The sequence below is a fragment of the Tupaia chinensis genome, unplaced genomic scaffold, assembly GCF_000334495.1.
Source record: "Tupaia chinensis unplaced genomic scaffold, TupChi_1.0 Scaffold000088_1, whole genome shotgun sequence".
NCBI classification, from domain to species: Eukaryota; Metazoa; Chordata; class Mammalia; order Scandentia; family Tupaiidae; genus Tupaia; species Tupaia belangeri.
In genome coordinates, this window is record NW_006159550.1 from 7,050,538 (window position 1) to 7,064,023 (window position 13,486).

The 13,486-nt window shown below is 56.0% G+C and overlaps 1 protein-coding gene across 4 annotated transcripts in view; it reads left to right on the forward strand.

The window, feature by feature from the left end:
• Nucleotides 1-9,426, forward strand: part of MATCAP2 (microtubule associated tyrosine carboxypeptidase 2) — a 43,414-nt gene extending 33,988 nt beyond the window's left edge. For all 4 annotated transcript variants that reach the window (XM_006143019.3, XM_014585761.2, XM_027769770.1 and 1 more), the window contains 2 exons: nt 904-1,001; nt 5,566-9,426. In XM_006143019.3, coding sequence (XP_006143081.1) covers nt 904-1,001; nt 5,566-5,724 — 257 coding nt within the window. In that variant the 3' untranslated portion in view covers nt 5,725-9,426. The remainder of the gene's footprint in view (nt 1-903; nt 1,002-5,565) is intronic.
• Nucleotides 9,427-13,486: the final 4,060 nt, after the last annotated feature.

Sequence of the window (13,486 nt, forward strand, 5' to 3'; positions counted from 1 at the left end):
ACCCTTGCTAATACACTGCCTGGACTTGGTAACTATCTCCACTCTTGAACTGCACACATCTGTTCTGAGCTGTTTCCGGTGGGGTTAAGCCAGCTCCAGCACCCGTCTCTACCTTGCTAAGAGCGGTGCGTCCCTAACTGATGAGGACAGCCCCCGTGGCCACAGCCATGCTTCGTGTGTCTTCCTTTATGGGTGGACTTGTGTCCCCTTCACAGCACAGCCTGAAAACAGGTCCGAGCTGGCCCGGCTGGAGGAGGGCTTGTGCGTAGAAGGCCCTTTTCTCACGGGCTCGGGTCTCATGAGCTTGTCCTTTTCATGTCTGCCCTTTTTTTTTTTTTTTTCCTAAACCTACATCTTCTTTAAGATCTGATTCTGACTCTTGCCATAGGGAGAAACAGAATGAAATCACCTAGAATGGTTTTAAACCAGCCTTTGGATTTTGTTTCTGATGGAGAAGACCTTCTGTAGTATGCTTTCTTTTCAACAGAATTTTCTAAAATCCCATGTGAGACCTAATTGCTCCGACACTGTCCCTGGCCCTCTCCATCCGCAGCTTTGCACGGTGGGGATTCTGGTGATGGAAAGGGGGACAGGGATAGCGTCATCATTTATAAATCATAGACTTTGAACTGCCAGTCTTTAAGATTGGAGAAAATGTTATTTCAGCTCTGGAGATGCGGTGTGGGGAAGGGGAGCCCTAAAGGGAGGGCTGCTGGCCTTCACAAGACCTGGTCCTCCCAGGACCTCCCGTTTCATGGTATGAAGATAGTTCAATAAAATCTACGTCGACGAGTCAGAACTTCCTAAGTAAGATTGATTCCCACAGCAAAGGAACGGGGTCGTGTCTGATCACTCAGTAACTGTTTCAAACACCGGGAACTTCACGCTGTCTGCTTTCTCCAGGGTGTTTCAGCAAAGACCAGGTGTACTTGGACGGGATCCTCCAAATCCTGCGCTTCAGGGAGACCATAGACTTCCACCTGCTCACTGCCCTGGGGAAGGTGAGTAAAGGCTGGCCGGGCACCCTCACACACCGCAGCCTCTAGCCTGGTGTGGTGGTTCAGGACCCGGGTCGGGTGCTCTTCTCTCTGTTGGTGGAACGCACTGCCTTGTCGTTGCGTCCGGAGAGGACGAGGCTGTTAGAGATGCGCGCCGCAGCTTCGTGGGGGGCGGGCGGTGAAGGGCGGGAGGGAGCGGGCGTGTATGTCTCCCATTGGATGCACGTTTTCCAGAGGGCCCGCTCTAGAGAGCATCTTCTTCTAGGAGCATTTCAAAGGAGGCCATAACCCTTCGTTCTCCCTTCTCTTATTTGAAGTCTGTCTGATTTATTCCATTAGAAGGACAGAGAAAGGGAGAGAGGCTGGTCCCTCAACAGGGCCTTCAGGCCACGACCCGCCCCGGCTTCGACACGGGCACGAGCCTGGGACCCTCCCAAGTGGCCTGTCAGCCCTGCGTCACGGCCGCGTCCCCACTGGCTGCATGGCAGGCTAAGGGTACTGTCCGGGAGGCCACACGGTTCTGCTGCATGGTGCTCATTACTGACTCGGCATCACAGCAGGTGTGGCCCACTCCCCACGGTCTCCAACGTCCCGGGTGGCGCGTTTGTTGTGACCAGACCCAGCACCCCCTGGGTTGGACTCGTCCATCTCGCTCTTCTGGAATAGTCCTGGACCCCCACGTCCGCTTGTGACATTGTTAAGAGTTCAGGACAAGTTTCTTGAGAACCTCTGTCCAATCTGGAATATCTGATTTTTATCACGGTAAGACGCAGGCAGAACATTTAGTCACAGATACTGCACACAAGTGGTGTGTGCTTCTCACAGGGGTGCCGCGTGTAGGCCGTGTGTGCCTCTCATAGTCAGGGATGCCGTGTATAGGCCGTGTGTGCCTCTCACGGGTGCCGTGTGTAGGCGGTGTGTGCCTCTTACAGGGGTGCCGCATGTAGGCGGTGTGTGTGTCTCACAGGGGTGCCGCGTGTAGGCAGTGTGTGTGTCTCCCATAGTCAGGGGTGCTGCGTGTAGGCGGTGTGCGTGTCTCACAGGGTTGCCGCGTGTGGGTGGTGTGTGTCTCATCTCGTCACTGGAGTGCACACCCTCTGTCCCACCTTGCTGTCTGACCAGGCGGGGAGGTAAGTGACCCCAGCCTCCCGGCGATGAAGCCCCTTCCTCCGTGCCTGTCATCGTGCAAGGGGACCGTGACGGGGTCACCCACAGCGGCCGTCCAGGGCGTGTGACCTTTGCTGAATCGGCTGTTGCTCTGGTAGAAGCAAAGTAGGAATCTACTTCTCTTACACCTTCTCTTCCACCTCCCTTTCTTTACGGTATTATTACTACTTTCTGAAAATTTTCCAGAGGGGGTGTACCCTCGCCAGAGAGAGAGGGGACACACAGGGCAGTCACACTGCAGCCGCTTCTCCCAGCCTCTCTCCTGGGACTTGGTACACACACGTGCCCAGTGTGGTCATCTTTTTTTCTCATTATTGATTTTTTTTTTTAGCTACAGAGTGGGTTTGGTGGACAGAAGGAATGAGAGAGAGAAAATGAGCACGCACCCCCCTGGGGGATGGCCACACTGCAGGCCCTCCTCCCCATCCCCCTCTTGGGATTCTGGGCGTACATGCACACATGCACCCGACGGGTTTCTCAAGCCACCAGGTCTGGGATCTGGGCTCATTCTTTACCTTCCCTACCCAAGTCCGAGACTCGCCCTTTCTTTAACCAAGCATGATCTCCTTTCAGTGAGAAATAGTGTCTGGGAAGCAAAACCTGGGCACCGGGCATGCCCCCTGCTGGGCGCCCGCTCCTAGGCCCTCGCAGTGCGAGTGGCAGGGCCAGGGCGGCCGCTGCTCCCAGCCCACAGGGTCCCTTCCCGCCCCCATCCCAGTGCGCCTCCTGTCCTCCAAGAGCCTCGTCCCCGGACCAGTGCGGTTACTCCTCACCTGTAATAAACGCACGATGGCCTAAGAGTCATTAAACTCCGCCAGTACCAATACATCTGTTTCCGTTACATTTAGTGGGGTAAATATTATTTTTAATAAAATTTTAATAATAAAACTTCTTTTTGAGAGAATTTTGCTATAGGCTGTGTGCGCTCACCTGAAAGAGAAAGAGACAGAAAGTGAGAACTCACCCCCGCGGGGGTGGCCACGCCGCAATCCCTTCTCCTCTCAGTATCTTGGGCATGTGAACACATGCACCTGGCATGAGGGTCAGCGTGCTAGATCTGGGACTTGAACTGTGACTGACTGACTGCATGGGTGCAGGGACGTAACTAGTATGCCATCTGCTTTCCCAATAATACCAACTTCTAAAAACCTAGTAAAATCTGTATACGACGTGACATGATTTCCTTTTTTTTTTTTCTTTTTTTTTGGAGAGGTTTTTGCTATAGGGCGTGTGCGCTCGCCAGACAGAGAGAGACAGAGAGACAGAAAGCAAGAAATCACCCCCCAGGGGGGATGGTCACGCCGCAATCCCTTCTCCTCCATTCTCCTCTCGGGATCTTGGGCACGCACACACACGTGCCTGGCGTGAGTTTTAAGCCACCGGGTCCGGGACGCGAACCGCGGTCGACTACATGGGAGTCCAGCAACATAACCATTATGCTAACTGCTGGTTCCCACGATTTCTTTTCTTAAACCCTTTCTACTAAAGCTGGCAAGTGTTGGCAGAAGAAATAGCATTTAGAGCCGACCGTGTTTGGGACTTGAAAGAATTTAGCACGTTCCCCCCACACCCGTCAGCTGCTGTGGAGGACTGGCTCGTCCTGGAGGCGGAGGGGGCGTGAGCGGCTTTCTTCTTCAGACAGCATCGCTGCACGGCCCAGGCCCTCGTGCCGCAGCCGTGGGCGCACCATTGTCCCTGGCAGTTAGCTTGGCCTGGGATTGAACCCGTGTTGTCCAAGCCTTCAGAGGACAGTGTCGCTGTGCAGGCCACCGTGCTGGGTCTAAGGTGTGAAATTTTACGAAGTCACTTAGAAAATGTCAAATAGAAGTGAGAGAATAACAGGAAGCACAGAAAATTTATTTCGTGAATTACATAGAGAGTAGACTTTGGTACATAACTGTACTAATTTCCTAATTTACTAATATGGTATTTTGGAACCAGCAGTTGGCATGACGGCTACATCACTGGACTCCCATGTAGCCAACCGCATTTCGCGTCCCGGACCTGGTGGCTTAAACTCAAGCCAGGCGCGTGTGCATGCGTGCCCAAGATCCCGAGAGGAGAATGGAGAAGGGATTGTGGTGTGGCCATCTCCCCTGGGAGTGATTTCTCACTTTCTGTCTCTCTGTCTCTCTTTCTGGTGAGCACACGTGGCCTATAGCAAAAACCTCTCCAATAATAATAATAATAATAATAAGAATAATATGGTAGTTCTATTATGACTATTTTCTTTATTATTTATCTTAACCAAGAGATTTGTGTTCAGAGTATGAAACATATACATGTTGAGTTGTCTAATATTTAAACAAATTGAACAGATCCAAGATGGTGTTAGATCAAATATTGGTTATCGATCTTATTATTACATGGTCGTAATATAGGGAGACAAATACATTCTTACTTAACATAGTTTTAAACAGTAAACCACTAACTTGTGTTATTTTGCTGCCATTAAAGTAGTTGGACAAACAATCCAAACACAAATCCCTAATCCAAAAATTCAAAATCTGAAATGCTCCCAAACCCGGACCTTTCCAAGCGCCAAGACCCACAGTTAAACGCTGCAGCTGCCCTCACGCCTCTCGGTCAGAACGCGGCAGTGCGGGTGCACGGTATGAAATGTCCGGGCTGTGCGTGTGAGGTCAGGAAACAGGAATGGATTTGTGTGGACTTGGGGCCTGTCCCTAATGCCTTACCATGTAGATGTACATATTCCCACACAGTGCTGGCCCGAGCACTTTGGATCAGGGATACTCTGTACTTGGACTCAAAATGCAGGAAGAAATGTATCTTGAGATCGTGACCCCGCTGACCACTTGGCCTACCGGCTAAGGGAGCTGGACACCTCATGACCAGCCACGCAGCTTCCTGACACCTTGAATACACCCGGGGCGGGGGCAGGGAGCGTGCGTGCCAGACCCTGGCGGGGTGGGGAAATGGTGGAGTGGAATTGCAGTGACTGTGACCCTCGGGGCGGGGGAGCGTCTCCCTTTTCCTCTCTCCCTGTCTCTCTGGACAGCACACGTTCCCTCTGGAAATTAAAACAAATAAGTTTTTTCAACTGCAACTTGTAGGGCATGGCGGTTCAAGTGGCCGGCTCCCACATGGCCAACTGTGTGGCCGGCGTCCCGGACTCAGCGGCTTGAAAACATGCCTGGCACATGTGCGTATGTGCCCCAAATCCCAAAAGGAGGCAGAATGGAGAAAGGACTGCCGCGTGGCCACCCCTCAGTGTTCACATTGGGTTGTCTGGAGACTCATGATGCACCTCTGCATGGAGAAGTATGTCATGCCTTCCTGACAACCTGATGTGTATACTCGTGTGTCCCCGTGTCTCGCAGTCGCTGTGTGTCCCCGTGTCTTGCAGCCGCGCTGTGACACGAACCGTCTCCCTTCTCAGGTCTCTTACGAGGATGTGGACCGCCTGAAAGGACTGGCAGTCACCGAGAACATGAGGGTCCCGCACTTCCTGCAGGACCACGGCCGGTACATGGAGCACTTGGAGAAGATCATGGAGGTGAATGAGCTGACCGACAGGGAGCTGAGGGACCTCGTCTAGCGCCAGCACCGTGCAGGCGCACGGGCGGGTTGGAAAGGAAGTGCCTGGCGCTCCGCGGGGAGTGCAGCTGGGCGCGGGCGCACTGGCGATTGTACAGGGAGAACGCACCCCTGCTCCGCGGGGAGTGAGGCGGGGGCGGGGCACCCAGGTTATAAAGGAAGACCCACTGGCACGCGGCTCCGGAAGACTGACCCCAGCCGTCAGTGACTTTGCAGTTAAGCCCAGACCTCGGGTCGTGCCCTCCAGTGTGTCTACAGGCTGCAGGGGTCATTCCTCCTGCTTTCATCTGACTCTCAAGTGTTTGCCAAGACTGGGTCACCCCGAGTGGTGGACTTGCACCGGAGCAGGGAGCCCTGGCCTCGTGCTGGCCTGAGCCGGCGCAGCCCCACCTGGAGACTCACTGGTGTCCGGTGTCACTCGTGCTCCTGGCTTTTGTCTCGTTTGACGTGTCATTATAATTATTCTCCGTGGAAACGTTAGCTTTGTGATGCTCCAACAAGGCAGGTGTGGCTGAGAGTTTTACATTCTCTTCCACGCTGAGTACCGTTAGAGGGAAGGAAACGCAGCGGGAAGTTTCCATTGAGCCCTCCCCAGTGCGTGGGAAGGAGACGAGGGAAGGTCCCATCTCGCCCAGCTGTCCCTCAAGCTGGTTCTCCTCTGCAGAAACATACCCTGTCCTGCCCATCAGTAAGGAGTTAGGGTCCCTCCCTGTGCGTTCGCTACACACACAAGAAGTGTCTGTTCCAGAGAGGCTTGTCCCCGCGAGCGGGAGTAATTGGGCGAGGGGGCACTCACCTTTCTCCTGGTGGGGTCTGTAGTGAGCTGGGACGGACAGACCTGGCATCGTGGGGCTGGCTGGCAGGTTAGCAGCTGCAGTGAGCTGGACTGTGTTCTGAAAATGCCATTTCTGGGTGGAGCCAGTCAGTGAGCCCGTCTCCTGAAAACGTCTCAGTGTATTACAGCAAAATACTGACTCCACCATCCTGGCAGTGACCTAGTGTGAGTTTCCATGTGAGGGCTGTCTCTCCCCTCGTGTTGTCGGCTTTCACCGTGCCAGTCTCGTACCTCCATGGCTGGACACGCACTCAGTCCCCACACCTCACGTCGGTGGTCACGGGGGCCGCTGCTGTGGACGCCATGTTTAAGGCCGCCCCCCCACCCCTGCCCAAAGCTGTCTGAGAATTCCTCTGGACTCAGGTCAGGCCAAACTCTGGTGCTAACTCCCGGGAGAGGGTGCGGTGAAGCCTCCTTCCCCTCCTGGTCATGCCCAAATGCCCATAGGAAACCTTTGTGGGCGAGGTCACGTGGCGTCTCCAGTCCAGAAGGGCCTGGCTCAGGAACGTGGCAGTGGGCGGGGCACGCCTTTGCTGGCCCCTGGGGGTTCCTGTAGGGCCAGGCATCGCCCCTGGGCAGCAGAGGCCAGGCCCCTGGCAGGCTTGAAGTCCCCGCCGATGTCACGCCGGCTGTGTGCCAGACAGGCAGGTGCCGGGCAGAGCACACCAGGATTGCTCAGAAACCGATGCTGACCCCGGCAGGGATCCTGGGGCGGGGCGCAGCCTGCACTTCAGCTTCGTGGTGTTTGCCGATGACACCATAGGCAGACTGATGGTGACTGCCGCGGCTCGGAGGTCCGACAGGACTGCAGTACTGCCATCGCGTGGCGAAGCCCAAAGGCTTACAGATCAACACTCGCAGGCAGGGAGACTGCCAACCTGACAGGACCGGTTAAGTAGAAAAGAAATTCCCAGCGGCCTTAATTTCTGCCGGCAGGATTATCTGCAGTGGTCCTTACCCTTGGATTTTGAAATGGGGGATATTCTTTGCCCGGTTCCTTGCCTTCCTGCTTCGGTACCAAGATGAGGAACGTGGGCACCCTGCAGACAGATGTACCTTAAATCACATCGATTGTCTTAAGATGCTGAAAGTCAGCCGTGAACCAAAAGTGGTGTCAGAATAGCAGAAACACTGGAAGAGCTAGAAGCTTTAAAATATGAGATTGGAGAGTTCATGGATTTTTAAAATTTTTCTTTCCCGAAATACCAGTAAGGTGAGTTTTGTTCCTTTAAAATAAAAGTTTCAATAAACAAAAATGACAGCAACAGGACTTAGACGCATAGCTGAAGTGCACTCATTTCAATACCCGTTCTCTGCCGCAGGCTGTGACAGTTAGGGCGCCACCGATTTTGATCATTCCATTCTGACCCAGTACAAACTGTGATGAGCTGTTAGGTTTTAGCAGCAGACGGGATTCAAAGTAAAATGAATGTTCGCAAACATAAATTTATAGTCTTCCTTTCTTTATATTTCCACCGTTGTAAAACTGTCGATTTGTACTGTCTGTTTCGTACATCTTTGGACATTTTGTGTCACAGTGAAAGAAAGACCACTGAGGTTCTCAACTGAAGGATGAAGACATATATGCGTATAAATTTCTCTTCTCTAAAAACCTTATTTTATTTTTATTGTGGTATTTCTTGTTTTAATTGCCAGAAGGCGTGTGTGTCCACCAGAGAGAGAGAGAGAAGACCGCCCCCGGCGCAGTGTGGCCACGCTGCAGTCCCTTCTCTGTTTCTTCATGCAGCTGCAATTCTGGACACACAGCCCCACACCTGGCATGTTTCTCAAGCCACTGGGGCTGGGGCTTGAACCGCAATCACCCATGTGGGACCTGGCTCCCTTAACCACTAAACTGAAGTGGCCACTTGGTTTTACTATGTGGTAGTCCCTTCTCTTTCACTCTCCTCTCAGGATTTTGGGCATGCACATACATATGCCTGGTGTGGTTTTCAAGCTGCTGGGTCTGGGACTCAATGCGAGACCAGCCACGTGGGAATCCAGTGCCTTAACCTCCACGCCACCTGCTGGCACCCAGGTGTCCACTTGAAACAGTATCCGCGGGAGACACAAGCAGTTTGAAGTTCAGACCCCGTTATGTTTGTCCAACCTAATACCTTAGGCGCCTCTCAGGGAAATAGGAGAGGAGGACGTATTAAGGAGAAGTCACCAGGTCCTCTGGCCAAAGTGAATTCCCAGCTCTGTGCCCAGTGATGTCCCACCAGGGAGGCCCCGCTGTCCCTGGGTCAGGGGCAGAGTTTGTAACCTGAAGGCTAGAGCATGCCGGCTGGTGGGCTTTCTCCAGTCACAGTGCAGCCCTCATAGCCTTGGAGCTTCCTCGGTTATCTCGTCCACGCATTAGAGCGACAGTCACCCCACCAAGGCTTAGATGCCACCACCCACCCCTGTCCCAGCTGCCCTGGATTACAGGCATGGATGCACTGGGACCCTCGGGGGGGTGCCTGCCTGTAAACCTGGAAGCTTCCCACGTGGGTCGGCCTCAGAGCTTACATGGACAGTGCTGGAAGCTTCCCACGTGGGTCGGCCTCAGGGCTTACACGGACAGTGTTGGAAGCTTCCCACGTGGGTCGGCCACAGAGCTTACACAGACAGTGCTGGAAGTTTCCTGCTCTGGAATGAAATACCTGGCTACTTCCGGTTTTCTCTCCTAGAAAATGCGGCTCCAGACGGTGGCCCGAGGGAAGCCGAGCAGTGGCTGAGCCTTCGGTACCCACCTCTGTGAGAGCTTTGGTGCCCTGGGTCTGTACAGAAATTAGTGTGTGTTTATTCCGTTAAAAATTGTAAATGCGGGAACCAGCAGTTAGCGTAACGGCTATGTTGCTGAACTCCTACGTAGTCGACCGCGGTTCGTGTCCTGGACCCAGTGGCTTAAAACTCACGCTGGGCGCATGTGCGTGTGTGCCCAAGATCCCGAAAGGAGAATGGAGGAGAAGGGATTGCAGCGAGACCATCCCCCCTGGAGGGTGATTTCTTGCTTTCTGTCTCTATGTCTCTCTTTGTCTGTCTGGTGAGCGCACGAGCCCTATAGCAAAAAAAAAAAAAAGAAAACACAGAAACCTCTCAAAAAAAAAAATTGTAAATGCTGGGGGTCCACCAGATGGCATAGTGGTTATGTTGCTGGACTCCCACATGGCTGACTGCAGTTCAAATCCCAGGCCCAGTGGCTTGAAAATCATGCAGGCACGTGTGTGTGCGTGCCCACGATTCCAGGAGGCGAATGGAGGAAAAGGGATTGTGGCATAGCCACCCCTCCGGGGGTTGATTTCTCACTTTCCCTCTCTCTGTCTGTTTTTCTTTCTTTCCCTGGTGAGTGCACTTTCCCTAAGACAAAAAGCCTCTTAAAAATAAATAAATAAATAAAGGATAAATGTAGGCCTTCTGTGGTGGGTGGGGCAGCTGGACCCCACACGGCTGACCCTACTGTTCAAGTCCCAGACCTGGCAGCTAGAAACACACTAGGTTCATGAACGTGTGTGCCCCAAATCCCGAGAAGGGAGAAAGGACCGCGGCATGGGGAGGTGCTTCTCACTTTCTCCCTGTCTCGTCTGTCTTCAGCAAGCGCACACGCCGTCCGGCAGATTACAGACGTGTACGTGTTTCATTGTGTGTCGTGGCCTGGGCCTTTTACACTCGTGCGTTTGCATTGCTGAGTCATGGATCACGGCCAGCAGACGTGGGAGGAGAAAGTGTAATGACCCCGCATGCCTGTGACCACGCTTCAACCGCCGGCCCTCGGGCCCAGCTCTCCTGCTTCCCTGGCATTCACTGTGCGGGGGAGCAGACCAGCAGTGCTCAGCACTCAGAGGACTGTAGCTGTGCAAGTCTTCAGGCCTTCCGGGCTACAGGAGCGGCGCACCCAGGGGAGGGCCAGGCCCACGGCTGGGAAGAGCCCTGCAGGCCAAGTGCTTGCAGCAGAACAGGCCGCTGTGGGGGCGGGGAGGCCAGAGGCCCTCGGAGCTCAGCTGTGCTTGGCTGGGAGAGCTTTTGACGTCAGCAGTCTGGGAGGATCTAGGCCTTTCGGGGTTAAATGCACCCCTCATGGGAAATGATGTCATTTACACACCTTGCCTGCTCTTCCCTGGAGAGGCCTGAGTCCACCACTGCCCTCTGCTGGGCTAGCAGTAGCGTTCTCACCCACCTTCCAGAGCGAGGCCCCTCCCTGTGCGCAGGGGCAAACTGTCCTAACCCTCAGTGCCGGTTGGAGATGGCCTCCGCTCTGAGCACCTTGAGCTTCCCTCGCCCCTTCTCAGGACACACAGCGCAGGCGCGCCCAGGGGCTGCCGTGCAGGGTCAGTAGGTACAGTGCAGGCTGGCAAAGCCCTCACCCCAGGTCGGTTTCCCACCCTGGCTGCCACCTGCTGTGAGCTGCCACATCGTCCCATTCCACCTGGGAAATAACCAAGCCTGAGACCCGGCAGCCCTGGAAGGTGGGCAGGCCCCGAAGGGCCCACAGGGAGCTGCCAGCGGGGGCCGGGCTGGCTCTGACTTCACGGCCTCAGGACAGCCTGGCCTCCGTGCCTCTCCAGACCATTTGGTGCCGCAGCTGAGGCCTGAGCAGCGGGAAGACAGGGTCTCCCAGGAAGGCCCTGACGCTGCAGGGAGAAGCGGGTGGGTCTGGTCCTTTTTCTCACTGTGGCTTTGGGCTCATTTTCATAAAATGCTGTTTCCTTTCTACTTAGTGACGCTTACACATCCAATGTTCCAGAAAATACACAGACATGCTCTTGCGAGCTCAGTGGACTGGCTCCGTCTAGCAAGGGCTGAGGAACCTTGGGTGGCCTTCCTGCCGGTCCAGTGCGGATACTCAGGGTGACAGTGCGCTTTGCCCCGGCTGGCCCAGCCTGTCATTAACAGAGATCTGAGGGATGATGGAGAACACGGAGCGGGCTCCAGCGCGGATACTCAGGGTGACAGTGCGCTTCGCCCCGGCTGGCCCAGCCTGTCGTTAACAGAGATCTGAGGGATGATGGAGAACACGGAGCGGGCGGAACCTGATTGCAGCGATGGCCAGGTCTGCCTCCACTGCAGGGCCCTGCACTGAGACTGACCGCGTGGTCAGGCACGAGGCGAAGCTGCTGGGAGGCGGCACGGAGAGCGGGGTGGGCCTGCGGAGGCTCAGGCTCGTTTCCGGAAGGGCTCGGCCGTCCTACGGCACTCGCAAGGGGGTGCGCGCCGACCTTGCCGGCCTCCGCAGACAGTGCGGCCCACGGTCACTCACCCGCTCCCCAGGAAGACAGCACCTGGCGGGGGCCCGTGCCACGGTCCCTTCCCTGCGTCTCCTGCCAGGACTAGGGCGCTTACACTGGCACCTGGCCGTTGTAAGCCACGGGTGCCAGGATTCCAAATGCGGGCAGCCGTGGAGTCTGGCTCCCTTCACCGCCAGCTGTGGGCCGGCCCACTGGTTGGTTCCTGGACCTTGTACTTGTCTGCAGCGGCTTAGAGGTGAGGGAGGGGCAGGGTGTGGACCCTGGGGGGCCGGTAAAGCCACCCCTGCCTCTACGGTGGGAGGTCCTGATATGCCGGTGCTGAGCTGGGGCAGGTCAGCGAGGGCATGAGCCTCGGCGCCATCACCACTGCGGCCGGATGAGCCCTGCTGGGAGCTGCCTGCACTGCCGCGTGTCAGCACCTCTCGGAGTAACTGCCAGAGACACACCGTCCTAGCTGAGTGCCCTTCCCCCGTGAGGACAGGTACCCCTCAGGTGCTGAGGAGCAACTCAGACAGTGAGTGCCAGATGTGTTCTGGGTGGCGAGGAGTGCTGGGGTGCACAGGCTGAGCGCAGAGGCCCAAGTGCAGAGGCCGGAGCAGAGCAGCCGGAGCGCGGAGGCGTGAGTGCAGGGGCCCGAGTGCAGGGGCCCAAGTGCAGAGGCCGGAGCAGAGCAGCCGGAGAGCGGAGGCGTGAGTGCAGGGGCCCGAGTGCGGGGACCTGAGTGTGGAGGCCTGAGTGCAGATGCGGGCTGGCAGCTGGGTGGCTGCTGGAGACCCAGGGTGGAGGCTGGGGTGGGAGGGCAGACTGGCGGAAGGTTTTAGGGGAGGGGAATGCAGCAGAGGCTTGAGGCAGTAGCGAGGAGAGTGCTGGAGGGCAGCGCTGGCCTGGAAGGATGTCACACCGGAGCTCCTCTGGCCAGGGCTTGGCCGCTCGCCTGGCCCAGGAAGGCCATGGCAGCCTGAATATGTGGGCTGAGGGCGTCCAGATGCCAGGTGACAGCGAGGGCCAGAGTGAGGGTCCGGGTGCGGGGTAACAGGTCTTGTAGCACACTGAGTGCTGGAGTCAGAGGTGGCAGGGTGACCTTGTGGCCGGGCCCCCGCCGTGACTGGGCCATTCTGGAGGTCAGGCCGATGCAGGGCTGAGAGGAGACCGAGGAGGAATGCCTGTTCCCGCAAGGAAGTGCAGGAAGGAGAGAGGCCAGCCGTGTCCGCGGCATCTGGCATGGTTCCAGCCTTCTTAAAGCCACAAGGGGCACACACGTCCCCCCCCCCTCCGTGAGTCACGGGGACCGCGATGTCTTGCTTTCGGAAAAACAAGGGTCTCTCAGCTCCTCCGGTGTGTCCGCGGTGTGGTGCCTGCGCACCAGTGACTCCATTTTGGTCAGGTCTGTTGGAGCAGGAGCTTAGTCCAAAACAAGAGGCTCCCAGGATTTAGAAACTGCAAGGACCGAGGCCGCTGTACCTGTCTGATAACTGACCTGCCAGGGGCACACACCTTCACCAGGGACAGAGAGGGCAGGCACCCCCGAGCGTGGCCACGTCCGACTTCGTCTTTATTTCCACCGTGTCAGGAACGGGCGCGGGCACGCTGTGGCTCACGCGGCAGGGGCTGGAGTTCGCAGCGGTCCAGATGCACCGTGTGGGTGGGCGCCCTCGCCACACTGCGCTAGTTTAACAGCAGGCTGCTCAGTGTCTGGGGTT